The sequence below is a fragment of the Myotis daubentonii genome, chromosome 5 (genome assembly GCF_963259705.1).
Source record: "Myotis daubentonii chromosome 5, mMyoDau2.1, whole genome shotgun sequence".
Classification (NCBI taxonomy): domain Eukaryota; kingdom Metazoa; phylum Chordata; class Mammalia; order Chiroptera; family Vespertilionidae; genus Myotis; species Myotis daubentonii.
Genome location: NC_081844.1, coordinates 79004846 through 79031691, shown reverse-complemented (window position 1 = coordinate 79031691; position 26846 = coordinate 79004846). Strand labels below are relative to the sequence as shown.

Genomic DNA, 26846 nt, shown 5'->3' with positions numbered 1-26846 from the left:
AATACCAGCTGACCATGTTGTGCTCACTGACTGCAGAGGGTAAAAGAGATTTAAAATAATAGGAGCCCACACACCCACAACCAAAAACCTGGGGCCCCGTCGTCTTCAGCCGGCAGTCCGTTTAGCGGTTTAGGAAGGAAATACACAGTGCACACGTCATATGTTCCATAACACCCAGGGCAGGGCCGGGGCAGGATTCCGTCATTAAAGCCATTAATATTCTGCAGCCAACACAGGAGCCACCACATGAGGTGATCAGGTTTGGCAGCCAAATGCGTCTCCACAAACGCTGGGCTCTGGGAGCTGTTTGGACACAGAATTGTGCTGAGGGCTGAGGGCTGAGGGCCCTTCTCCGTCCGGCGCTGCCCCCTCACAGAGGGCTCTCCCCGGCTTACCTGGGCTGGGCGTCCCCGGCAGCGACACAGGCTTCAGCAGCTACCGGATGGCCCGCCACGTGGGGTCCGGGCCGCGCTGCAGGGCCTCCTCCTCTCCTCTCCTCCTCCTGGGTTTTCTGAATGACTGTCCCAGACGCAGCTGTGTCGCGTTACACACTGTGGTTTACAGGCCGCAGTGCCCGCTTCCCCTCCCTGCAAGCGCGCCCACGCTGAGATCACGGCAGGGGCAGATGCTGGCGATTGGGCTCAGAGCAAACCTGGGAACGCAATCGCTGCCGCAGAGGTGGGCAAAGAGATGAGCTGCAACCCACGCCACGGATTCCTCCCCAGCGGGGCTTGGTGGTTTCCCTCAGCTTTTCTGCAAAAGCTGTAAAACCCGCAGGACCCACCCCTGCGTCAGCCTTAAAGCCGCCTTCTCCCTGTGCCCCGCCGGTTGAGATTTCTCTAGAAGAGAACTCGCCTTTACTGAGTGTTTACTGGTACCAGGCACTGCGCTCAGCATGCTTTGCGGAATGTATAGTTGGACCTTTACCACCACCACCCCTTGAGATAGATACAGAATTATTTCACATAATTATTCCCAGCGCACAAATGAGGAAACCGAGGTCCAGACAGGTTACATACTAATAACTTGCCTGGGGCAAACGGCTTACAAGTGGTAAAGCCAAGGTCCTAACTCAGATACCAGACTCTAGACTCTAGAGCCAACTCCTAAATCTGACCAACAGGGGCCTGCTGCTGCCTCCTCCATGTTGCTAGGACCCAGGCTAAGTTGTTTCCAGGGGAAATTCCTGACCAGGCCACACCACTGCTGGTCGAAGCCACACCCCAATGCTGCCGGCCTTGCCGCTGACCAGTCCACATGCACCTGTTTCTCTATCTTCCCGTCCATCCAGTGTGAAATGGGACGGTATTGTGAAGGCTCAACCCTGTGATTCCTTCCCCACCCAGACCAAGACCGCTCTCCCTCTGGAAAGGGAGCCCTCAGCAGAAATGCAAAGACCATTCGCCCATTTAAGTGGCTAATTCAATGGCTTTTACTATAGTCACAGGGTTGGGCAACCATCACCACAATCTAATTTGAGAACATGTCATCACCCCTGGGAGAAACCCTGTACACACCAGCAGCCATCCCCTCTCCCCCCTTCCTCCGGCCGAGTCAACCAGTGATCTACTTCCTGTCTCCATCAATCTGCCTCTTCTGGATTTTTCCTATAAATGGAATCACTCAATACATGTTTTTCTGTGTGACTGGCTTCTTTTACTTAGCATGGTGCTTTGAAATTTCATTCATGTTGTAGCCTATAGAGATAGGCGTTTGGGTTGATTCTGCCTTTTCGCCATTCTGAATAGTGCTGCTATGAACATTCTTGTAAAGGTTTTGTGAGGACATATGTTTTCACTTCTCATGGGTTTACATCTAAGAGTGGAGTTGCTGGGTCACATGGTAATTCTACCTTAACTTTTTGAGGAACTGCCAAACTGTTTTCCAAAGTGGCTATACCACTTTATATTTCCACCAGCAATGCATGAGGTTTCCAACTTCACAGCCTTAGCAACACTTACTATCTATCATGTTTATCGTAGCCATCCCAGTCCGATTATCTCGCTGTGAATTTAGTTTATTTTCCTAATAACTAGTGTTGCATCTTTTGATGCAGCTTTGCGTCTGCTCATTGGCCACTTATATTTCTTCCTGAGAGAAATGTCTAATCAAATACTTTGACCAGAGAGGAGCATGGACGTGTCATAGAGCACAGCGGAGAGGCCTGGGTTGGCAGATATGGCACACATGGGCCATGTGGCCCGGGCCAAATGGGAATGAAGACGCTTCCACAGAAGCCACATGGAGGAAAGACCAGGACTTAGGACTAGAGAGGGGGGATGCCAGGTACGGTGATGTATCTCCCAAGAGACAGAAGCTTCTCCTATACCTCAAACCCCCAAATCTAACGAAAGCAGTGGTTCTCACCCTTCCTAATGCCGGGACCCTTTAATACAGTTCCTCATGTTGTGATGACCCCCAACATAAAATTATTTTCGTTGCTACTTCATAACTGTAATTTTGCTACTGTTATGAATCGTAATGTAAATATCTGATATGCAGGATGTATTTTCGTTGTTAAAAATTGAACATAAAGCATAGTGATTAATCACAAAAACAATATGTAAATATATATGTGTTTTCCGATGGTCTTAGGCGACCCCTGTGAAAGGGTCGTTCGACCCCCAAAGGGGTCGCGACCCACAGGTTGAGAACCGCTGATCTAAAGTCACTCTCAGGGCAGGGAGAAGGAGAAAATCCTGAACTGACTGCATGTAACCTGTAATTTCGGAATTTTACCCTGAAATGGCAAAATTACTTCTCATGCCATGAGGTAGAATGGATGGTGGTAAAAAACTAAATCCAGTTAAAGTTCATTTATTATGTACACACCTGAAGCTGTGGTGAGTCACTCAGCACATACCAGTGAAACCTGCAGGGAGCGCCAGGTGCCGACCTCAGCACAACAGCGAACACAGCAGCATCCTCAGAGTCTGCAGGTGTGTGTGGGGGGAGACTGGCCTTCGCTGCTGGGAAGCAGAGGGGCAGGGCACTAGGGTGGGTCTTGTGACTGGCAGGGGTGACTGAGCCCAGAGAATACTGGCCCCTCCCCACATTCATCCGGGGGGAGGGGTCGGGGGTGGTGGCTTTTCTGGATCCGAGGTGCTTATGGGCTGAACTCCTCTGCTGGACAAAATGTTTCCTGGAAATTTCTCTGATGTCAGTCTGAGAGAGGGGCCAGAACCCTGAAGGATGAGAATCAATGACTCGTCAGACACCCTGGGGACAGAAGGGCCATATCAGCATCTGCAACCACCCCTCCCCAAGTACACATATCAGATGTTCACGTATCGGTCCAAAGGCCTAGGAGACAGGCATCTGGAGCTCTCGGGGTTTCACCTGCAGAGACGAGGCCCAGGAAGCACCGCCGCAGCCATCCTGCAGCGCCCCCTGAAAATGCAAGCACCCCAGATGCACAGAGAGGAAGGCAGGCCAAGAAAAATCCCAGGGACCCACCCCTATGTTTTGCATTTTACAGTTTAGAAAACCACTTTTGCACTTGATTCTTATGGAAGCCCTGGAAGGTAAGTAGGGATACTCTGTGTGGCCATTTTACAGATGAGGAAACTGAGGCGCAGCAGAGGCAAAAGCTTGCCAAGGTCACGCAGCTAGCTGATGACAGACCTGGAACTAGAACCCAAAGCAGAGGTCTCCCTAGTCCAGTGATGGCGAACCGATGACACGCGTGTCAGAGATGACACGCGAACTCATTTTTTTGGTTGATTTTTCTTTGTTAAATGGCATTTAAATATATAAAATAAATATCAAAAATATAAGTCTTTGTTTTACTATGGTTGCAAAGATCAGAAAATTTCTAGATGTGACACGGCACCAGAGTTAAGTTAGGGTTTTTCAAAATGCTGACACGCCGAGCTCAAAAGGTTCACCATCGCTGCTCTAGTCTGAGGTTCGTCCCACAGAGAAGCGAAAGGACAAGAAGGGAGGCAGGAGGCCCAAAACACAGGAAGCGGAGTTACAGGGCCCGGACGCTCTCATCACCGAGCCAGGGTCACCAGCCACCCGAAGTCTATGCCTGTGCAGGATTTAGTTGACCTCTGCTGCCACCAAGTGGTGACTCTGCAGCTTACCAGCCAGGAAAGCCTTTGGTGACAGATTTCTTTTTGTGGAGCAGCCGCTCAAAGGGGCCCTGGGGTCAAAACAATTGTCATACCAAGTATAACATAAGATGGCATCCGCCCTTTTCACTCTCATTTTCCCACGAGTGTGCAAGGGAGCTTTCCACAGGCTACGCGGCAGCTGGCACCACAACAGATTGAAAGCAGAAGCGTATGGGGATCCGCCTGTCCTCTAGTTCAGCCAGAAGTTAGGGAGATCTGCAAAAATGTAACAGTGCAACTCTTTCATTATTTATTTTTTGGGGAAACATAGCCATTTTCATAAAAGTGTTATTATTTTAACATGTAATAGGGTTGTTACGCTTTATATAAATATTTTTTAAATTCTTTTAATTTCTGGCAAATGTTACAATCTGCATAAACAAAAGTTCTCTATAATTTTGAAGAATGAATGGGACCGCTGTTGAGAACTGCTGTGACCGAGTGCCAACGGATGCTTTTGGCACCGATTCAAGGCCAGCAAGAATCCCCTTTGGGGATGCAGTGAGGAAGGAAACTTTACTCAGTGCAAACGCGGCCGTGGGACAGCTGAATCGAGATGCAGCGCGGCTGTGGAAACTGTGGAACAGCTCTGGGGCCAGGGCTCCTGGGGCCAGGCCCCTCTCCGGCTAGACAGCTCCGCTCTGCACACGCTGGCCCGCTTCACGCTGCTCTGGCAAACCCTGGTGTTTCAGCTCAGCCAGGGATGACGCTTCATTCCTTTTTTTCTTTTGAGAGAGAAACATCAATTTTTTGTTCCACTTATTTATACATTCATTGGTTGATTCTTGTTTGTGCCCTGGCTGGGGATGGAACCCACAACCATGATGTATGGGGAACAATGCTCCCACCAACTGAGCCACCCAGTCAGGACCCCAGCTTCATTCTTATGTAGACAGAAATCCCTGCCCATGGTCCCTGATTGGTCCATCTCATGCAAATGAGGGCTCCAAATCCTTGCAGTTTGATTGGCCCAAAAGGCACTGACTGTCCTGATTGGTTAAAATAGCCACTCTGACTGGTCACAGCTGTGCAGCTCTGATTGGGCTGGGAAAGCCTCAATCCTACAGGTTGAAATAGAATTTCAGGAAACCTTTATAAGGGCTGGCTCAGATGGCAGAAACAGTGCAGGCCGGCAGTTCAGCACAGGCTTCTCTGTGAAGTGCCGTTTGCGTGAGAGGCTCCATGCAGGAATGGCTGCTACGCTGTTTTTTGTTTGTTTTTAAATATGAGCCCAGTTCATCACCAGGAGCCCTTCTTAGTAGACGTCTTCCCCACCCCCCTCAGGGTTCACAAAGGTAATGGTAATTGTTACTTTTTTCTCCGATACCAGAAATGCTCCCTGTTCATGGAGGTCAGGGTGTTCAGGCTAAAGAAAAGCAGAGGCAGGACAGCCTGGTGGGTGGTGGTCAGACAGGAGCTGGTCCCGTGGGTTTGTTGGATACTCAATCATTCCTTCAACAAACATTTAAATACTCACACGTGCCTGGTATTGGATGGGATGGGAAAATGGTTGGCAGTACGGGGAACCTGGGACAGAGCAGCAAGAGGTGAGTCTGGAAGAGCAGCTCTGATGGGGATTGCCAAAGGCCTTCACTGACCGTTCAGGACTCTGTACGTTACACAGGTGTCCCAACCACTTTCTCTTTCCCACTATGAAATGATGTTCCATGGGCTGGACAGCAGGGAGCAGTGTGGCCTCGAGATTACCAAATGGAACTGGAAGTACATTGGAGCCTCCGTTTCTCCGCCTGTGAACTTGGCCTCTTTCTGTTCACCTCCTCCTCTCATGGAGCAGATCAGAGAACACCAAGAGGAACTGCGAAGGATTCTGACACCCGAAGAAGGTTGTTTCTTGGACCTCAGCCTTATCAGCGCGTCCAGCAGACGCCTTCTGCTGGCCTTGTGAACACACCACCACTTCCAAACGAACTGGGCCACCGGGACCAGCACCGGGAAACTGTCTCGTTGAAGCCGACTTACTAGGAAAAACACACTGTAGACCGCGTTAGAGAAAAGACCTCAGGTTCACTGGGAAGGGACTAGATGACAGTGGACATCTCTTCACCAGTGTCCACAGGGCCTGCCCAGGACCAGTGATGCTGGGTGGGCAGGCCCACCTGTCAGGAGAACCATACACCAGAACGGAAGTGCTGCTGTCCCCGACACAAACGACAGGGTCTGCACGTAGTAGGTGCTCAACAAATGCTTGATGACCGGTGGAGGGGGGGAGTGTTGGACTGCAGCCTGCAGATCTGCCCGAGGGACCCGCCATCGCCAGGGGCTGTGAAGCAGGAAGACCAAGGAGGGCACATTGAGGGTTTTTTTCAAGGAGGGAACCCTTTGCTAAAGCATCAGGATAAACAATGAGGCTGAACACGTTCAACTTCTTTATGCCTTGAGCAGCGCTGTGCCTTGGTGCTGGGTCTGGTAGGGCAGGGAATTTCCAGAAACATGCTCTGAGTCACTCAAGGGCGGTGGAAGGGGGTGGGGAAATCACAGGGGGCGGGGAGGGAGAAAAGAAATCTAAGGATATTTTCACCACCAGGTTTTAAGCCAGGAATGGCAACTAGATTCCTTTGTCTGTCACTTCTGACCGGCTGGTGGTGGCTGCTCAGGGCACTGTGCTGAGGGGGACTCTGACGCTGCATCCGGCTCCACAGGAGGGGCTCCCTGCCTGATTCACGATGCCTGTTGTCGGCACGAAGAGTGGGAGTGACATCACGGGCACGAGCAATGGCCTCCCCACATGGCTCGAGTGAGAAACACAATGTAGAGTCATGACATCATTCTGGAAACCGGGCTGTGGACAAAGTATTTCATTTTGCTTCATTTTGTTCTCCATGTGAAAATAAGGCCAAGACAACGCCCACCCCACTCGCACTCAGTGCCCCAGCCTCTGGAGCGTGACCAGCACGTACTGCTGGCCGCGGGGGGTAGAGCGCCTACAGGGCTTCCTCTCACTCCGTTGCCCACCTCAGGGAGCTGGGAAAAGGGAAGTGAGACTTCTCACCTGCGTGGAGTGGCCTCTTCTCTGGTGACATCTACAGGGGTCTAAACAGAGGGAAGAGTGAGGGTGGCCTGTGTCTCTTGGAAGCCAGGCAGAAGCATCCGATACAGAAATGACCTGAAGAAGTTTTCATTGTTTTTATTTGAAAACTTAGAGACAACTCCAGCTCCTCTGTGAATTCCCAGTGAGTTTACAGCAGTCATGGGAAACAGGTCTATTTCGCCCCACTTTTTGCCAGGTGCCAGTGCAGATAAAAAACAGGTGGCGGTTTATCAATGGTCCAGCTGGGAGGGGAGGAGCAGAGTGCTTGCAATCCGAAAGAAGGGGTTCGGAGGTGAGCAGGTTCTGGAGAGGCCTCGCCTTGCAGGGAATGAGGCCCTGGTCCATGACACCAGCCCTGGCCCTGGGGAAAAAGGAGGAAAGGTCAGGCTTTCATACAATCAGTCAGCAAGAAGTAGTAGTCAAACAACCCACTTAGAGCTGCTTGGGCGAAGCAACAATTGGTAAAGCATCAGCATGAGAACAGGCTGGTGGAAGGCTATGAGGTCATCTAGGTTACAGTCAAACCTTGGTTCTCGAACGAACATCTCCCATCTTCAACAGTTCGCTTCTCAACCTGACCACCCTTTCATGCTGATACCTGTATGATCCGTCAGACATTTCTCAGGCGACTAACAAAGGAGAGAATGCGTGAGTATGAGTCAGTTTATTGCTAAACTGCATGTTGTCAACATCTCAGGAAATTGTGCACTGAATATTTGTGTGTGTTTTTGTTCTTATTGCTGCTTATTATTATTAAATTTTCATTTTTTACTGTACATTTCATTTCCTTTTTGTTAAATTTTCATTTACATTTCATGTCCTTTTTGTTTTAAAGTGTTTATAGATTAAACAGTACATTAGGCATGTCCTGTATATAAGTATTATATATTGAGAATATTATGATGAGTGAAATAAGCTAGTCAGAGAAAGACATGATCTCACCTATAAGTGAAATCTAATGAACATAATAAACTGATGAACAAAATAGATCCAGAAACATGGAGGTATAGAACAGACTGACATATCTTGGGGGCGGGGGGAGTGAGAAAGGGCAGGAGGAGACAGGAAGAGATTAACCAAAGGACTCATATACATATATGCATAACCAAAGAGCACAGACAATAGTGTGGTGAAGGTCTGGGGTGGGGTAGAGGCTGGGAGGGGGGTTAAGGGGAGAAAAATTGGGAGACATCTGTAATACTGTCAACAATAAAATAAAATTGTTAAAGAAAGGAAGATTACTAGTAAAACGGAATTATTTGGGGGTCTAGAATGAATTAATTCAATTTACATGATTTCTAGTGGGGGGCGGGGGGGTGGGGGGGAGATTCGGTTTTCAAACAGCCTTCCAGAATGAATCAAGTTCGAGAACCAAGGTTCCACTATATTTGCATATTTTCAAAAAAATGGGTGGGAGGGAGACTGTATCTACTTCCCTTGAAAATGAATTTCCTGACATTGAAAGTAGACCAATGAGGTTTGGAGCACGAAAGTCATGGCAGGGGCAGAACAGCATTATTTCTGGAAGGTTCTGGATGTGGGGGACCCAGGTGGACAGGTAGGAGTTGTGCACTGGATTCACTGGCCTCAGACAAGCCCAAGAACCGACCGCTGACCAGTGGCTGGGCCCCCTTTCTATCACCAAAGGTCATCTCCCTCGCGTAGTCTGACTTGGGTTTCTCCGTACGAACAGATAAAGCCACATCGTGAAACGACCACCTCGTGCTGCATTCACTTGGGTACAAACGGTCCGTGGGTCCCTCTTGTGTTGGCCTGGAGAGAACCACCTGAGCAGGTGGGTGAAAAGGAGGTGTGGGAGCCGGGAGCGCTCTGTATCTGGTTGTTAGATGGAGGCTGGAGCTGGCTGTGACCTGCAGGCACCTGAAGACAATTCCAGGGATTCCCACTGCCTGCACTCGGCACTTTTGAGATCGTCACCATCCTACCACTTCCCTAGTTCTCTAATGACATCATCTCACTGTTGTCAGTTTCCAGGGCTGGGCAAACTTTTTAAACAGGGGGCCAGTTCACTGTCCCTCAGACTGTTGGAGGGCCGGACTATAGTTTTAAAAAAAATATGAACAAATTTCTATGCACACTGCACATATCTTATTTTGAAGTAAAAAAACAAAATGGGAACAAATACAATATTTGTATTTGCATGTGGCCCGCAGGCCGTAGTTTGAGGACCCCTGGTTTAGACCATGAGGGAGGCACTGGTTTCCATGTGGTCAAAGCGTGGATACTACCTTGGCCTGAACCATGACTGGCCTGAGATCTCAGAGCAGGGGGTAAGTTCAAATCCAAGATCTGTTAGAGGGCCTTGGTGTTCTTGGGTCAGAGCAGGAGGCTTGTTTAAGATGAGGCTCCGGAAAAGTCACTGGGAACCCCCTCCCCAATTCTTGCTGGGAGCACCAGCCTCCTCCCACCCCAGCTGACATCTGTGCCCTTGTATGGTCAGAGCACTTTCAGGAAGAAACACTTCCAGTCAGGGGGTGTGTGTGTGTGGGGGGGGGCCGGGGGGGTGGTCACTGTCCTGAATGGCCAAGTCTAAAACAATCAGGGTTTGGCGTGCTAGAAACTTCTTCCTTCCTCCTGAAGTAGCCTGTCACCAGGGTGGTCACAAGTGACAGATGGCGACAGCTCCGGCAAGCGTCCAGCCACTCTGGGAGCGGCCAGGCCTTGGCATTAAACCACCTTGCGGCTGAAGATTTAAGGACATGGGGAAACGGTCCTGGACTATTAAACAGGAGAGATTATAAAACATTGTGAGAAGTAGGATCCCTTTTTGGAGGTACCACATACAAAACACTTAGAAAATAATAGAAAGGTCTTGGAATTATAGGGTTTTTGTTGCTGTTCTTTCAGTTTACTTCTTTTCCCCCTAGTTTTCTAGAATAAAATGCATTGATTTTATTATAAATTTTTTTAAAAGGGGGAATGGCTAATATCTGAGCACAGCTTTAAGAACCAGGCCTCCCTTCCCTGCCTTGGACACAACCCTAGTACAGTAACTTGTCACCCAAGATGTTTAATTATGCAAAATGCATTGCTGCCCTCTGCCTTTTATAAGAGAGGGCAGAAAGCCAGGGAAGCTGTGAATGTGGGTGCTTTAGTAAAGAGCTAAAAGCATTTGCTTTAAAGCCGTGTCCAGGGCTATCCCTGGCTTACTCTAGCCAGCTCGATCTGCCCTGCCCTCCCCCCTGGCCTGTCCAGGCATCCCACAGGGGTCAGCTTCCTCAGCGGAGGGTGCAGGGAGGTTTGCTAAGACCTTCCTGATGAAGACCATCCTTCCTGAGCAATCTGCAGTCACCACAGCCAAAGCACATTGGTTTCTGGGTAACTAGAAAACTCAGCGACTTCGTCCACTTTGTCTCTGAGCTCTGCAAGGGACCGGTTTGGGCCAGGGGAGAAGAAACAAGAGAGGAAAAGAAGAGAAAGAACTGAGAAGATATGGAAGTTGATCATCCAGCCACTTGGTGATATTTGTGAGTGGCCATTCATGTGTCAAGCTGTGTGAGGAGGCACAGGCCATCGAGGTGAAATAATAGCCACAGTTCTCCTGGGACTTCCACGCTGGCTGGGAGTGAGGCAAATCATCAGGCAGTTACAATGCAGGGGGATGTGGTAGGGGCTGAGCAGGGGTTGTGGGAGGGAGCCTACAGCAGGCACAACTCCTGGCTGAGGCATCAGGGCAGGCTTCCTGGAGGAGGAGACTTCCAGACCAAGGCCTGGATGACAAAGAGTTGAGGAAGCCAAGGACAATGGGAAAGGTATGAAAACAGTTTGGGGACAGCATGCCAGGCAGGGGCAGCATTGCAAAGTCACAGAAATGAGAATGAGGATGGTATACTTAGGATGGTGGTGAGGATGAAGTAGTTAAGGACTGATGCTTTACCTAGTGGGTAATGGGGAGCCACTGAAGGCATTTGAGCAAGGGAGTCTCTTACTCAGATTTCTGTTTGTAGATGCTTTGGGCCAGTGATCTTTCTGCAATGAGGAAGGGAGAAGGAAAGGGTGTGGGGGGAGGAAATGGGGCAGAGGCTGTTCCCTAGAGTTCTGGAAGCCTGCTGGTGGCTCTCAGACTCAGGCACTTAGCTCAGTTGGAAGGTGGGAAGATGGTGCCTGTGTGACAGGGGTGGGTACCCTGGTTTGAGTCCTCACTTCTGAGCCTGGGTCATTAAATTATACAGTGAAACCTCTCTCCAAGGGCCATGGATGCTGCTGAGTGGAAAAACAGATATGTGAGCTTACTATACAGAGGTCAGTTGTGTGCCCACCCAGCTCACCACCAGTCACAGGCAGGCATTTGAGAAGGGCTTTCGATGACAAGAAGGGTGGCGATCCGAGTCCCAGGATCAACACAGATTAGATAGGAAACCAATGCAGGGAGACATTTTCATGGCTAAGAGGAGAGTTTCAAGCTCTGGGAGGTGCGACTGACCTGGCACTCAGGGGCTGGTCACCGGGTAGTTCCCTCTGATGGCCCGCAGCGAGAGCTCGTACCCCAGGAACATGGCTGCGCTCATGGGGAAGCCCCGCACAGCATTCACCGTGATGCCTCTGAAAAACACCTGTGACAGGGAACAGCATTAGCACAGGGGACTGACCGCACCTCTGCAGGGCCACACCGGAGGGCAGGGAGCGGGCTGGTGGTGATGCCCGCTCAGGTCCGTCTCAGGCTGGGCCCTGCAGAGCCGGAAGGACCTGTGCGGGCAAAGGCTGCCTGGGATGCCCAGCCATGCCCTGCCCTGACCCAGGTCATGCTGGATGGCACTTCTCCTGCCAGGCCTGGCCCACATGCACTGTGACAAAACTGTTGAGTCCTGTGAACACCCACATCTCCTTGCTTAATCGCTGCTCTCTCTTGTGAGCACGCACATACACACATGCACACACGTGCATGTGCACACATGATTTCCAGGAATCTAGAAGTCAGAACTCCCCCCTCCTCTTTGCAGTGGTGGACAGAGCACCAGCCCCAACCAATACAGTGACAGGGGCTTCCTGGGACATGCCCAGGGACCAGTGGGGAGAACTCAGGCCACGTGAAGAGGGCAGACACAGAGTTGAGGCACAGCTGTGCCATTTAGTAGCTGTGCTATTTGGGCAAGTGGCAGCCTCTGGAATCTCAAATTTTCCAACTGTAAAACGGGGTGATCATGCCATTGACCCGATACAGCTATTGAGGGAATAAATGAGATGACGCTGTGGAGCACGGACGCAGTGTTGACTAGCACATCACCATCCTTGTTACCTAAAGTCATCGCTTTGGACAGAGTGGCACCCAACCTCGATCATTAGTGGGAGTGCCTCGGGGTGGTGGCCTGTTGATGAGCCGCTAGCCTTGGCCTTAATACAAGAAGGCTATGTTTGCCTTCCATCCCAGGGAATACGATAAGGTGCTTTCCTTCCTCCCTGAATCCTCTTGCCTGGTGCAAGAAGACACTAATCGATGTGACCTAGTTGCAGCCCTCGGAAAGTTTATAACCTACTAAAGGAGCGAAGCCCCACTCAGGAATAATTACAACATCATGTAGAATGTGGTGAGAATAGATAAGGGCTTTGGTGAGCAGTGGGGTGGAGAGGAACTGTCCTTAAATGTCCTCCCTGGACAAAACATCTAAAGGCAAATTCCTATCCAAGCATAGATGAGCTGGTAACTGTCAGGCATAAGATGCAACTCTGTCACCTGACTCCTGTATGATTTACTACGTTTATGAATTAGGGCTGGTATTGTAATTTTAAGAAAGTGGAAATCCAGCCCTTTGCATTCCCTGTTTGCTGAGTAGTTGGGCACTGTGGTGTCAGGTCAGGTGCAGGCCACTGACAGGGTGTCAGGGGACCTTCCTTCAGGAGCGGTGCCTGCGTCTTGTCACTCTGTGGCAGCCTGGGAGACGCAGCTGGATGGGAAGGGGAGAGGGGGCCTCATGGACTTGGGGAGCCTGGGCCTCGGGGAAGGGAGCTGATGGACAGGATCCAGGAGGTGAGCAGGTGGCTCCTCCAAACCCTGGAGCAATTCAGGTAGGGGGCAAGTGGGATCCTCGCGACATTAGCTCTCTTTTCTCATGTCTAACCTTTCTGGAATTCCACAGGCTCACCCAGAGTGACTGAATAATAGCCAGGAACCGGGTCAGGCTCTGGAGGGAAATTCCATGCGAGGTGCCCCAGAGGCTCCCCTGCAAGGCAGGCCAGGCAAATCCCCCTGTCCCACAGCACTGGGCCCTGCAGGAGCCCTAGGCCACTTCAGACAGACAGACAGACAGACAGACAGACAGACAGACAGACGCTCCTCCCTCCCTCTGCTCTGCGAGGCTGAAAGGTGGCTAACAAAACGCACACCTTCTGGCTTTTACTGCAGCTCTCAGAACACAGAAAACACCGGACTGAGTTGTTCCTCATGAAGCCTCAATGGCACACCACTGCCCAAGGTCAAGTGCACACCCTTCCCTGGCCTGTCAGGGCCCACACCCTCTGTTCCTGCTCTTTCCCTGGACTGCCTCTTACACCTCACACCTGTCACTCTGGGCAGTCTAAAAGCCTGTCATTCCTCCTAAGGGACCAGCTCTCTTCACCACTGGGCCTCTGCTGGAATGCTCCCAAATCTGGCTGTGCCCTCTAGTAGTCCTCCAGGCCACCCCGTGCTGGACTATGGTCCCCTGCCTTCTGTGCACTCATCTCTGCCATCACAGCACTTATCACACCCATGCCAACTGCCCGTGACTGGCCCATCCTCTCATTAATAACCCCAGTAAGGGCAGTGGGAGCAGGGCTGTGTGTGTGGCTCATCTCCGAATCCCCAGCACCTGCACTGTGCCTGGCCTAGAGGACCCTCTATAGCAGCAGTCACCAACCTTTCGGACCTCACGGACCACCAGCGGTCTGTGGACCACCGGTTGCCATTCTACAGATCTATTAAATGAATCAATGGATGAGAGGAAGGAAGGAAGGAAGGACTCGTTGATACCAGAAGAATGGTTTCTGAGCTGAAAGAGTCCCAGTGTGATGTGGTAGTGGAGGATTCCTGGAGTGGAGAGAAGGTTCCAGACCCCCACATTGCAGAACCAAAGAGCAACCAACCCTGGTGCTTCAGGAAGCTTTCTACTACAAATGCTCCTCGCTGTCTCCCCTTAGAGTTAACCACTCTTGTCCTACTGTCCCAAATCCTTCACAAGGACACCAAGTCACTCCTCCAGCATCCTATTTCAGATGACAGCTCTCCAAGTATGAGCCATGGCCCATGTGGCCCACAGCGATCCTCACAGCAGGCAGAAGATGGATCCAAAACTTGGTAATGCCCTGGACCATGGACTTCTCACCCCCATCATGAAGGCTGCTTTACTGCTAATCATTAAGAGTTACAAAAAGGGCTACTAACATTGAACACTGCCATCATTATTTTATTGCTTTCCAATTCTCTCTTACCACTGAGTTCTTCTCCAAGGGGAAAGTGGAAACAGCTTAGGGCTTTGTACACCCCTCAGTGAGCTGCAGTAAAAGTGTTTTGGAGGGGGTATTCCACAAAGCAGTGCCCAAGCCAAGTGGGACTGGAGCCATCCTTCAGGCCTGGGAAAAGGCGTTCCTCCTACTGCTACGAATATGACTGTGAGACAGCCCAACCTTCCGGGACTGTGTGGGAATTTTTGCTACCATATGTTATTTATGTTACTTATATGCAAACTTACATACAAATATACATAAATATCCATACACATATATATATGCATGCACAGGCTGGGAATATTTTTGGACTATATCACACAAAATAACAGTAATTGCCTTCGAGAAAGTACTGGGAACCACCAGTGATATTTAGACAATATATCTTCTTATACCTTTTGAAACACCCTATGTTCATACATAACCTTTTTTAACCTTCTAATAAAAAATTTAAAAATTAACCTCAGTCAATGAGGTGATTAATCAAGCTGACTATGGCTATCTTTGCTTAATACCTATCTCTGACTATAACTATGGACCAAATGCAATTGAGATTTAAAAATTGATCATCTGGCCTTAGTTGCCCTCAAGGACTTTTTTTTTTTTTTTTTTTTTTTTTACTGAGCACCATAATTTTTGGAGAAAATAATATCAGCAATATATTTTGCCTCTACAGGCATTTTTAGAATTGTGACATTAATATTTCAGATAACAGACAAAAAAATATCATATGAAAACAGAACATCCCCATTTGAATCTCTCTTATGTGTACTCGGTTGAATCACAAACTGTGCTTCTGCCAAAAAAAGAAAAGACAGTTGAGGTGAGAATTCTAGGAAGATGGCAGAGCAGGAAACACAGGAATCCATCTCCCCACCTACACAACAATTGTACAAGTAGAATCTGTCTGATTTTGGAATTCTGGAGTTTACTGAAGGTTTGGACAGTAAATTGTGATTAATTTCAATTCTTAGCATGGTGGCAGCTACCCACCTTCCACCCAAGCCCTGAGGGAGGAAGCTGTGCACTGTTCTTGGAGCACCTGCACACAGCTGTGGGAGCCAGGATAGGCAATAAGGACCCAGCCCCACCCCCTCCCCCCAATATCGAAGCTGGTTCTGATCACCGATTGCTGTTTCTGGTCAGTGAGGTACCATTGTTGTTTCACCCAACCCCACCCTCCATTGATACAAGCTCCTCCCGCTCTGGCTGAAGGGACTTCCAGGGGACTTAAAGGGCTAATGCCCTTCCCCCTTCATTTTTCTCTATTTCCCCTTAAAGATTAGGACATTCAAAAGCAACTGCATGTTTGGGGAAAATTAGAAAGTGACTGAACGTGCCCAGGGAAAGCTGCCGGCTCAGAAAGGACCTGAAAGGATCTATGTTCACAGCTGGTCCTGGGCACAGAGACAGCCTGCAGCAACCAGAAAATCAAAACAATAAACAGAGGCAATGACAATAAACACCACGCCCTTGGAAAAGAGAAGAATCTGATTTCCAGAGTTACCTCATTACTGTATTAGATTCAGAAGTCTAGTTTTTAACAACAACAACAAAAAATCACAAGGCATTCAAAAATAAATAAATTAGCAGAAACTGTTCCTGAAAAAGACCTGATAGCAGAACTACTTGACAAAAATTTTAAAATAACTGTCTTATAGATGCTTGAAGAACTGAAGGGAGATATGGAAAAAGTCAAGAAAATGATATATGAATGAAATTGAAATATCAGTGAGGAAACAAAAAACTCAGAAAGAAACCAAACAGAAATTCTGGAACTAAAAAGTACAATAGCTGAAATTTAAAATTCACTAAAAGGATTCAAAGGCATATTTTAACAAACAGAAGAATCAGCAAACTTGAACGTAAGACAATGAAAGGTATTGAGGCCAAGGAACAGAAAGGAAAAAGATTGAAGAAAAGTCAACAGAGACTAAGGGACCTGTGGTAAACTCTGAAGCCAGTCAACATATGCTTTGTGGGAGTCCCAGAAGGAGAAGAGAAAAAAGAGCAGAGAGAATATTTGAAGTAATACTAGCTGAAAAGTTCCTAAGTCTGATGAAAGACATGAATATAAACATCAAAGTCTCTCAATAAATTCCAAGTAGGATGAACTCAAAGAGACCCATACCAAGACACAAATAAACTTTTTAAAGACAAAGAAATAATCTTGAAAGCAGCAAGAGAGAAGCAACTCAGTGGACAAAGGATACTCAGGAAGATAATTTTAGAGGCCAGAAGACAATGAGACAATATATTCAAAGCACTAAAAGAAAAAAAAGTAGTCAGTTGGGAATCCTATATCAGCACCACTATCCAATCCTACAAGAGTGAGGGAGAAATTAAAACATTCCCAGATAAACAAAAGCTGAGGGAGATCATTACCACTAGACCCACTCTGTAAGAAGTGCTCAATGGAGTCCTTCAGGGTGAAATGAAATGACATTGGACAGTGAAGAAATTAAGAGCTCAATAAAGGCAAATGCACAGGGAGAGTGACGTCAGCATCGCAGCAGCACAAGACACTCCTTGCTTGGTCCCCACCTCAACAACAAAAATTCCGCATCCATCCATGAACAGAAGTGCCTCTGTGGGAGTTGAGGGATCCAGCACCATACACCAAGGGACCCAAGAGCAGTGGGTCCCATTTGTACATCAGGTAATAGGCAGACAGACCTCAGTACTGGCAGTGGAGCCTGCAGGACCTGTGAACTGGCTCCAGCCCCTGTTGGCCATGGTCCACGAGCATCTGGAGAATTCTGACTCAGGCAGTCTCCCACAGATGAGACGGCCTTTGTAGAAGTCCAGGCTTTGAGAGGAGAAGTTCCAGTACTCCATTGGAGCAAAACAAATAAAAGTTTGGATGCATTGGAGTGGGCAATTAGTAACTATTGGAGGGATTGGGACAAGGCAACTACATGAAAAAAAAAAAAAAAAAAGTCCAGAGATCAGTAGTAACATTTAAACTAATAAAAATCCTAATACTAATGACAATGACAAATGGATAACTTTTTCTAAATGTTCTCTATGTGTGATGCATTAAGCTAAGCACTTTTTATATGCACCATTTAATTTAACCCACAAATATCCCTGTCGTTCATGGTAGGAATGGTTATCCTTGGAGAAACTGAGGCCCATAGAGGTGAAGCAACTTGTGTGGATTGCTCCAGCTCACAAGTAACCAAGCTTGGCTTGGAACTCAAATCGTCTGATTCTAAGAGGCATGTCAAGAGAATCGGGGGCCTATTTGCGGGAGAGGAGACAAGACTGTTTCTTTGGAGGGTGTTCGGGGTGTCAGGGGAGGCAAGATGGACAGGGATGGATTTGTTTATAACCTTGGGTGCCAGATATGGAAGTCTGGTCTTCATTCTGGGACAGTTTAGAGGCAGGAAGGGGCTTGGGTTTAGGTAAAGACCCTTGGGTGCAGGGAGGAGAAGCGAGGAGGAGGGAGATGAGGCCTGGTTGGAGGCTGCCTCGAGAGCTGAGACCAGGGGGAAGGGCGTCTGTACTTGTGTGGGCGGGGGAGTTGAAGACAGATGGGGAGCTGGAACCTGTGAGACGTGATGACTGAGGTGGTTCTGGGACTTCCCACTTGGAGCGGGGAGGGGAAGGCGCTGAGCAATGAGTGAGGAAGGACCTCTAGCCCAGCGGTTCTCAGCCTGTGGGTCGCGACCCCTTTGGCGGTCGAACAACCCTTTCACAGGGGTCGCCTAAGACCATCCTGCATATCAGATATTTACATTACGATTCATAACAGTAGCAACATTACAGTTATGAAGTAGCAACGAAAATAATTTTATGGTTGGGTCACAACATGAGGAACTATATTTAAAGGGCCAGAAGGTTGAGAACCACTGCTCTAGCCTATCTCGATGAGAAGGCAAGTGTTGGTGACACACAGATGTGGGTCTGGGTCCCGGTTCTGCCATGCAGCAGCTGTTTGACCTCAGGTGGGTTCCTAGTCCTCTTTGAACCGCTGTCAGGTGGGGCGTGCACCCACCTCCTCCACCAGCCCGGGGCAAGGACCAGATGAGACAAGTTTCTCTTGGAGTGCTTGATAAATGGTAACCACCTGCACCTCAGTTTCCCTTCTCTAGACTCTCACAGCCCCTCAGCCTGTGACCCGCCTTCTAGGAACTGAACTGACCCCGCCGGGTTATTGTGTAAACATAAAAACTAGCACATTCTTGGATGGGGAGAGAAAAACAAACTTGTGCCAAAGTTCAAAGTACTGCTGTGGGCTTACTTTAAGACCGTCCTTCTGGTAACTCTGGGAGATACAGTCTAGGACACCTTTGTATTTGTTTATATAAACCCCATCAGCCTGGAGTCGACTTTTCACAACATCCATAGGAGTCGCTGTCCCCCAAGAAATTGCTCCTGTAAAGAGAGAGACAAACAGGAGTCAGGGGCTGGCTGGTTGGGGTCTGGAGGGGACCCTGCCGCTTCCTGCCACTAGGAAGCTTAGTCATCTGCTGAGGGAAGTGGAAAAGTTCAGGGTCGGGGCCCGTAAGGGCTGTTCCTGAGCCTCCCTTGAGACTTGCTGTGGGACCTCACAGAATTCTCCTACCCTGCGGGCCTTGGTTTGTCATCTGTAAAATGGGGCAGCAGTACCTGTCTTCATGGGGTTGCTATGAGGATAAATAAACGGACGCAGGTGAGGCATTTAGTGCAGTGCCAGGCGCATAGCCAGTGCTTCGTAGGCGGAAGCCTTTCTTAGCAGCTTTTATTGGAGAAACAGGAACAGGCTCACCAGTGCTTGCAGCGCCTTTCCAGGCGCCAGGGGAGGCCCAGGCTGAGTCTGAGGAGGAGGGCTCACAGCTCCCCAGAGGCAGGATCTACCTTGAACACACAGAAGCTAAACAAGCACTGGCCAGCCTGGGGATTGGAAAGAAAAGCAGGAGCAGGTCTTTGGAAAGCTCTTATCTCTTCCAGGTATTTGGAATAAAAGTCTTAGGACCTCACGCCCTGGCTCATCCTGGTTGGATATGCTCAGGTGCGCTGGTTTGGGCGCTTTTGTGACTTTCAGGGACTCTGGGAAAACAACACCGAGTTATTGTGTAAACACAAAAACTAGCACATTCTTGGATGGGGAGAGAAAAACAAACCTGTGCCAAAGTTCAGGGCAGCTGGTTTGCAAGTTTTGTAATTGCTGCCAAGAGGCTCCCCAAAGAGCCTTTGCCTGCCCCAGACTCTGCTCATCCCGGCCTCCCTCCAGCCCCTGTGGCCGCGGTGTCAGGGCGCCCTCTGCACCTCTCTTTTCTGCCTCAGGTCAGGATAACTGGCCACTCCCCCTGGCACACTCCCTGTCCCTCAGCCCAAGGGCGAGGGTACTACAGATGGAGGTTCGCCTGCCAGGCCACTCACACCTGCTCTCACCAGAAATGAGAGCAGGTGGGGCTTTGTTTGTCCTCAGCCAGCTTCCTGAGCACATACTAGGAGTGGCCAGCCTCAGGCAATGGGGCGTTGGGGGTGGTGGGAGTGAGGGAAAACACTGGTGTTTGGGCTTTGTTATGTGCTGGCAGAGTTTCACACACAGCTCATTATGATGAGGAGGAAAGACAATTTTCTTCTCTCCGCAGCAAAGGCCATGTTATCAGCCTCTTAAAAAGCATTCTCCATGTTCAATATTGACCAATGTCACCCCAATTCATTTAATAAATAAATAAAAGCATTCTCTCCTGACTCCCACGCCCCTCTAGCTATGCTGCACTTCTCTCTGCCCTGGTAGAGCACAGTCAAGTCCCTCCCAGGTGCTGGGTTCTCCAATTTCCTTTATCCCACCCTCTCAATCCCACTCCAGTCAGGTTGCCACACCTTCTCTTGACCAAAATGGGGCTTGTCAAAGTGCCTGGTGGCCTATATACCTCGCAGAGGTCCTTGGTGGGAAAGAGACAGGGCAGCCCACAGCACAGAGACCAGTGGGGCTGGAGCACAGCAAGCGGACCCAGGAGCAGAGAATTCGTGCAGACGGGTAACAGGCAGCCCGGTCGCAGAGGGCCTTAAACACCGCTGCAAGGACACCGACTTCTACCCTATGTGACAGGGGGATGCAGTGTGAATTCTGAGTAGAGAGGTTAAGTTCTGGTCCATGGTCACGAAATGGGTAAGTGGGGATTTGCACTTGGATCTTTCTGAGGCAGAGTCCCTGCTGAGGTCTGCACTGGCTGTGTGACCTTGGGTTGGCCACTTAATTTCTCTGAATCTGAACTTTCTCATCCTAAAAAATGGGGAGACTGATTCCTACCTTCTGGAGGTAATGAAATCCCCACACGAGGAAGGTTTATAGTGTGCCAATATTAAAATATGGTGAACCGTAATAACCAATTTCCTTTGAAAAGCTCAGTAACACCTGACACAGAGTAAGTGCTCAAAATGTATCTTCTGACTGAAAGTTCAATGAGCCCAAATAGGGACTTGCCATCCCCACAGGTCCAGTGGAGAGGAGATGGAAGAAAGGGAGGACCATTCTGCATTCCTAGTCCTTTCTCTGGCACATAGTAGGTACAGTGGGGCCTTGACTTACGAGTGTCCCGACTAACAAATTTTTCGAGATACGAGCCGTCTCTTGGCCGATTTTTTGCTTTGAGTTGCGACCTAAAATTCGGGTTACCAGCCAGCTTCAGATACCCCACCGCTAGTTGGCGCAGCGAACGTCACAGTGAACGCCACAACATCAGCCCAGCATCATGTGTCTCACTTGTTCTCTGTTGATTTGACATATGAGTAATTTGAGTTTCGAGCTCCGTCACGGAACGAATTAAACTCGTAAGTCAAGGCCCCACTGTATTTAACATGGAATTGTTGGATGAGGGAAGAGTAGGGCATGGTAGGCCCCCCAACTGTCCCACTGCGGTGGCCAGGACAGGGACAGGTACCAACACTGCTCTCTTACCTGCCACGCCACCTGCCAGCCATACAGCATAGGGGCTGGGGTCTGCACAGGCCTCAGGTGTGATCCAGTTGGTCAGGAACACATAGGGAACAAAGTAGAGGCAATAGCCCGGGACGTCCCTCAGCATCATGGCACCGGCACCCCGGTATAGCCCCGCCAGGCCCTCAGTCCGCACGATGGTTGCAATGCAATGCACAGGCCCCTGGTAGGCTGGCTGCTCCCCGAGAGCCACTGCCCTGTTCTTCAAACTGAGGCTGGCTGCAAAGACAGGGCAGGCAAGATAACAAGTGACCCAGGGGACAAGAGACTGGCCATTCTCTGGCACTAGAGCCAGCCCAGCCCACTGACAATTCCCTCTCAGGTGGCCCACTGGATTTTACCAAACCTCTGACCTTCTTGGCAGCTCAAACCAGGATTCTGGAATCCCAACAGAGAGCCCTGCCAACATGAGCAGCCAGATTGGAGACAATCTATCCAGGTGATAAAGCACCAGTTGCCTTAGAATGTTCAGGCGCTGCTGGTCAACCATCACTATGTCTCTCTAACAGATGTGACTGTAGAATGCCTAGGATCAACTATGAGAAGGCATACCAAGCTCTTTCTTGAATCAGAGACTGGAAAATCCAGCACATTATGCGTGTGTGTGTGTGTGTGTGCGCGTGCATTTGTGTGTGTGCATGAGTGTACTTGTGGTAAAAAAATACACGAGTCCTGGCTGAGTGGTTCAGTTGGTTGGAGTTTCGTCCTGTACACCAAAAGGTTGTGGGTTTGATTCCTGGTCAGGGCACATACCTAGGTTGTGGTCTGATCCTAAGTTGGGGCATGGATGGAAGGCAACTAATCAGTGTTTTTTTCTCTCTCTCTTTCTCTTTTTCTAAAAAATCAATAAAAAGCATATTTTTAAAAAAGTACATGAGATTTGGACCCAGTTCCAAATCCTGGCCCCACCACTTACAAATATTAGGTCCTTGATAGGCCACCCTTTCCAGCCTTTGTTTCCTTATCTTTATAAAGAAGACAGTATTGTACCCTTTATACAGAATACAGTACTGTATTGTATATTGACAGTTGCTAAGAGAGATTTTAAAAGTTCCCACCATATACACGCCCACAAAATGGCAACTGTGTGAGGTGACGGGCGTGTTAACTAACCTAAACTTGGTAATCATTTGCACTATACACACATATCAAATCACATTGTATACCTTAGATTCACACAATGTTTACATTAATTATCAATAAAGCTGAAAAATATTTGCTCATAAAAGAAAAGGAGCACAGACTTTTGTGAGTATAAATAAGGCAGTAACTATAAAGTTCTCAGCACAGTTCTAGGAACATCGTGGAGGTGCAGTAGATGGCCGACAGGTTATTACTAAGACCGAGGTTGACTGGCACACATCAGGTGCAGGCTGTGCCGGCTGGAGGGCTGGACAGTGCTCCCTGGTGCCATTGGCCCCTCCAAGACCAGGGCGCAGGGCTGCTGTCTCCTTGTCTGACTTCCAGGGTCAGGTCACAGGTTGTATGTCTAGCTTCTTCTAGGGGTATGCGTAGCCACCAAGCAGCGACTCTGGCTCTCAGATTTAATCCTTCCCCCGGCTCCCCCGGCTCCATCTCTGATGTTCATCTCCTCTGCTATGGACCCTTTAGCACAGCTTTGACTCATGGCCAGAGAGACTTCCCTGTCCCCATGCAGGTAAAGCAGACTTAGTCTCAACTTGTTCCCATCTTAAAGAACTACCATGACATGCCTAGGAAGGAAGCTTGCCTATTTTGCCACCACACCTATTTTGCCACCAGGGTTTAACTCCCAGAATGCACCATTTCTGATTTTCCACACCTGGCAAAGAGGAACATCAGTTTCATTATACAGTTGAACTTCCAAGTTCCCCAAATAGTTCCATCTTTATTAGAGGAAAGGTCGGGACAAGACATTCGGCTCCATGGTGCCGCGGTCCAAACTGGAGATTTGGGGGTAAAGTGCAACCTGTCCTTTCACGCATCCCAGAGTAAGTGAGGTCAAGGAGGAGGTTTCCATTTTCCTAGGAAATGTGCTTGAAAAAACTAATCCTGCATTTTCCTTTTGTGGGGTGGGGAGTGGGGACGAGCACCCACAGCCACACATGTTCAGACAACTGCAGTGTGGGCAGGAGACTGAGTCCCACTCGCTTCTACAGCCGATCCCACAGGAAGTGAGTTACTTTTAGTGGCCACTTTTGGGGGGCACAGGGCCCTCTGAGCTCAGAGCAAGATCAGACACTGTGGTCTTTTAAAGCCCACTGAGACGTCACTGGACACCCCTTCCTCTCCCAAATCTACTATAACATGGCTGGGGTCATCCGGGGATATTTTGGCACAAGGCAAACTCGATGCAATTGTCCCGACATAAACTTTGCCTGGCCACTCAAGTCCAAGTGCAGTGATCTGAGTAAGAGTTTTAATGAATCAGCGATGGAAATGAGGTGGCTTTCTGAAGTTACTGATTGAAGGAGCGCACCTGATAACATCCTGCTGATTCAGAGGATGGATGTTGAAAACAGTATTTGCCCAACCTCCAACTGGCCCTGGGGATAGAGAACCTGAACTTTCCTTTTCTTTCCAGAGTGAGCAATAAGGAAATCCTCCCCAGTTCTCCCAGGTTTGTTACACAAGCAATCTAGCTTTTATTGCTTGAGTATGATCCACTAATGACTATTAAAGCAGTAAAATTGTCATGGTGATGACCATCATCTGAATACTGACTCGAGCCTGAACTGGCGGCCAGTGCCTTCTGGGCACAAGTTGATACTATGAAGGCCTTGGGACTCCACCGGACTCCCTCATCCCCATGTAATAACAAGTGTTGTTTAAAAAAACAAAAGACTTATTTGAAAAAAAAGACAAAAAAGAAAAAAATTGTATAAAGAACACCCTTAATATTCACTATCCAGATTCGCCTGTTATTGACATTTATTTTATGGTTTGCGCACTCTCCTCCCCCACCCCTTCTCCCTCAAACATGCGCATGCAATGACTGAGCAGCTGCCACTGTCCCCGTGCCTAAACCTGTCTGGGCTGTTCGTCTCCAGGCAACAGTGACCTGACCTGGGGTCAAGGTTTCACACGTCAGCTATGGGTATGATGTGGGTTTCAGGACTTACAGATTGAAGGGCAGTATCTGATAAGGTCCTCCTTGTCTGAAGGTGTCAATGTTGGGAAAACACTTGCCAAACCTTGAACCAGCCTTGTGAACAAGACCCAAACCTGCACTTCTTTTCGTTTACCCCAAGGTAAGCAACAGGAAATTCTTTATATATGCATGCATATATAGTTTTATATTCTGAACCACTTTAGGATGAATTATATACAAAATGGCCCTTTACCCTTAAATACTTCATGTATTTTCTAAGAATAGGGTGTTGTCTTACATACCATAGTGCAGTTATTGGTTTCATAAGCTACGTTGACAATACTGTTATCTAATGTGCCGTCTATGTTCACATTGTCATTTGACCTCATAATGACCTTTATAGGATCCCTCTCCTTCCCCAGCACAGAATCCAGTCTACTCAGGTGTTGCATTTAGTCATCATGTCTCCTTAGCTTCCTTTAATCTGGAGCCTTTCCACAACCTTTCTTTGTCTTTATGACACTGACATTTTTTTGAGAACTCACTGCCTCCCTTCTTGTAAACGGAACTTTCCTCATTTGGGGTTTGTTTGATGTTTCCTTGTTATTGTGTTGAGGTTATGAGTTCCTGGCCCAGCCTCCTCTCCATTCTCACTTCTTTTCCCATGAAGAGTAATCACTTTCAAGAGCCTTCTCTGGCCTCCTATGCTTGTTTTGCAGTTTGTTTGGTTTTTTTGTTTTGTTTTGTTTGTTTGTTTGTTTGTTTTTAAATATATTTTATTGATTTTTTTACAGGGAGGAAGGGAGATGGAAAGAGAGTTAGAAACATTGATGAGAGAGAAACATCGACCAGCTGCCTCCTGCACACCCCCTACTGGGGATGTGCCCGCAACCAAGGTATATGCCCTTGATCGGAATCGAACCTGGGACCCTTGAGTCCACAGGCTGACGCTCTATCCACTGAGCCAAACCGGTTAGGGCTGTTTTTTAATTGAGGTATACTTTACATTCAATTAAAGGTATAGCTACTAAGTGCACAAAAGGAGAGTTTTGACAAGGGTCGCTACACCCTACTGAGAAATGACCTCTTATACTTAAACTATTTTGGTTTCAGCCCACTCAGGCAGTGCAAAAATTCCAGATCTACCTACCCTCTCCCGCTTTTCAAGGTAAAGAACTCTGCCCATCCACATCACTCAATGAGAAGCATAGCTTTCTTTTAGGCGATGGTCGCTCAGGCCCATCTGCATTAGCAGTAGTGGTATGGACGATTCATCTGGGACCACAAAGCAGAAACTGCTATCAGTTGCTCAGAACACAAGATGCTCTGTGGCTGGGGCAGGGAGGTGTGGCCCTGAGAGGTAAAACCAGGGAGCCTTGACAGCTAGACATAGGAAAGCACTGAGTGAGAGTTCCGGGTAACGCTAGCAGTGGACCAATTTTAGTTTGTGAAAAACCAATTTTGATCCCTAAAAACTGACTTGGGAGGTTGCTGGCAAGCAGTTCTTAGAAATATGCACAACAGAATGCCATGGCCTCCCCTGTCATTCCTGCAAGGACCCTGAGGAAGGCGGCCAGGTGCTGAACCAGTGCCATGTGTCTTCACTTAACACCATAGATAGCCCGGCCGGCATGGCTCAGTGGTTGAGCGTCGACCTATGAACCAGGAGGTCATAGTTTGACTCCTGATCAGGGCATGTGCCTGGTTTATAGGCTTGATCCCCAGTGGGAACATGCAGGAGGCAGTCAATCAATGATTCTCTCTCATGATTGATGCTTCTACCTCTCTCTCCCTCTCCCTTCTTCTCTGAAATCAATAAAAATATTAAAAATTAAAATTAAAAAACAAAACACCATAGATAGGCTCCTGTGACTCTAAGCAAAATGATATGTAAAGAAACTACTTTACCACAAGCTAATTGATATAAACAAGAGTTAAGTTCCGACAGCAAGTTTCTGGTCACAAAAACTTCTTCAAACTTCTAAATAAGTAATCAAAACACTTCTAATATTAAACATTGAAATAAATGCGAGCTATATGCACATTTAAGAAGGATTCATAGAAAACAAGAAAAAGATTATTTTCCAACCCGTTTATTCCAATTCAGGATTTCAGGTGGCCAGAGCCTCTCCTAGCAGCTCAGGGTGTGGCATGACCCACGCTGGAGACACACACACACACACACACACACACACACACACACACACACACACACACTCAGACTAGAACAACTTA

The 26846-nt window shown here is 48.5% G+C and overlaps 1 protein-coding gene across 4 annotated transcripts in view; it reads right to left on the bottom strand.

The window, feature by feature from the left end:
- Positions 1 to 7247: 7247 nt before the first annotated feature.
- SLC25A48 (solute carrier family 25 member 48) overlaps positions 7248 to 26846 on the bottom strand; it is a 41909-nt gene continuing 22310 nt past the window's right edge. For 2 of the 4 annotated variants that reach the window (XM_059698439.1, XM_059698437.1), the window contains 3 exons: positions 21503 to 21760; positions 18854 to 18987; positions 7248 to 7528 (listed from right to left, as the gene is read on the bottom strand). In XM_059698439.1, the coding sequence (XP_059554422.1) occupies positions 7340 to 7528; positions 18854 to 18987; positions 21503 to 21760 (581 nt within the window). In that variant the 3' untranslated portion in view covers positions 7248 to 7339. Of the gene's footprint in view, positions 7529 to 11611; positions 11742 to 18853; positions 18988 to 21502; positions 21761 to 26846 lie in introns of all 4 variants that reach the window. The other 2 variants (XM_059698438.1, XM_059698440.1) reach the window with 2 other exon arrangements.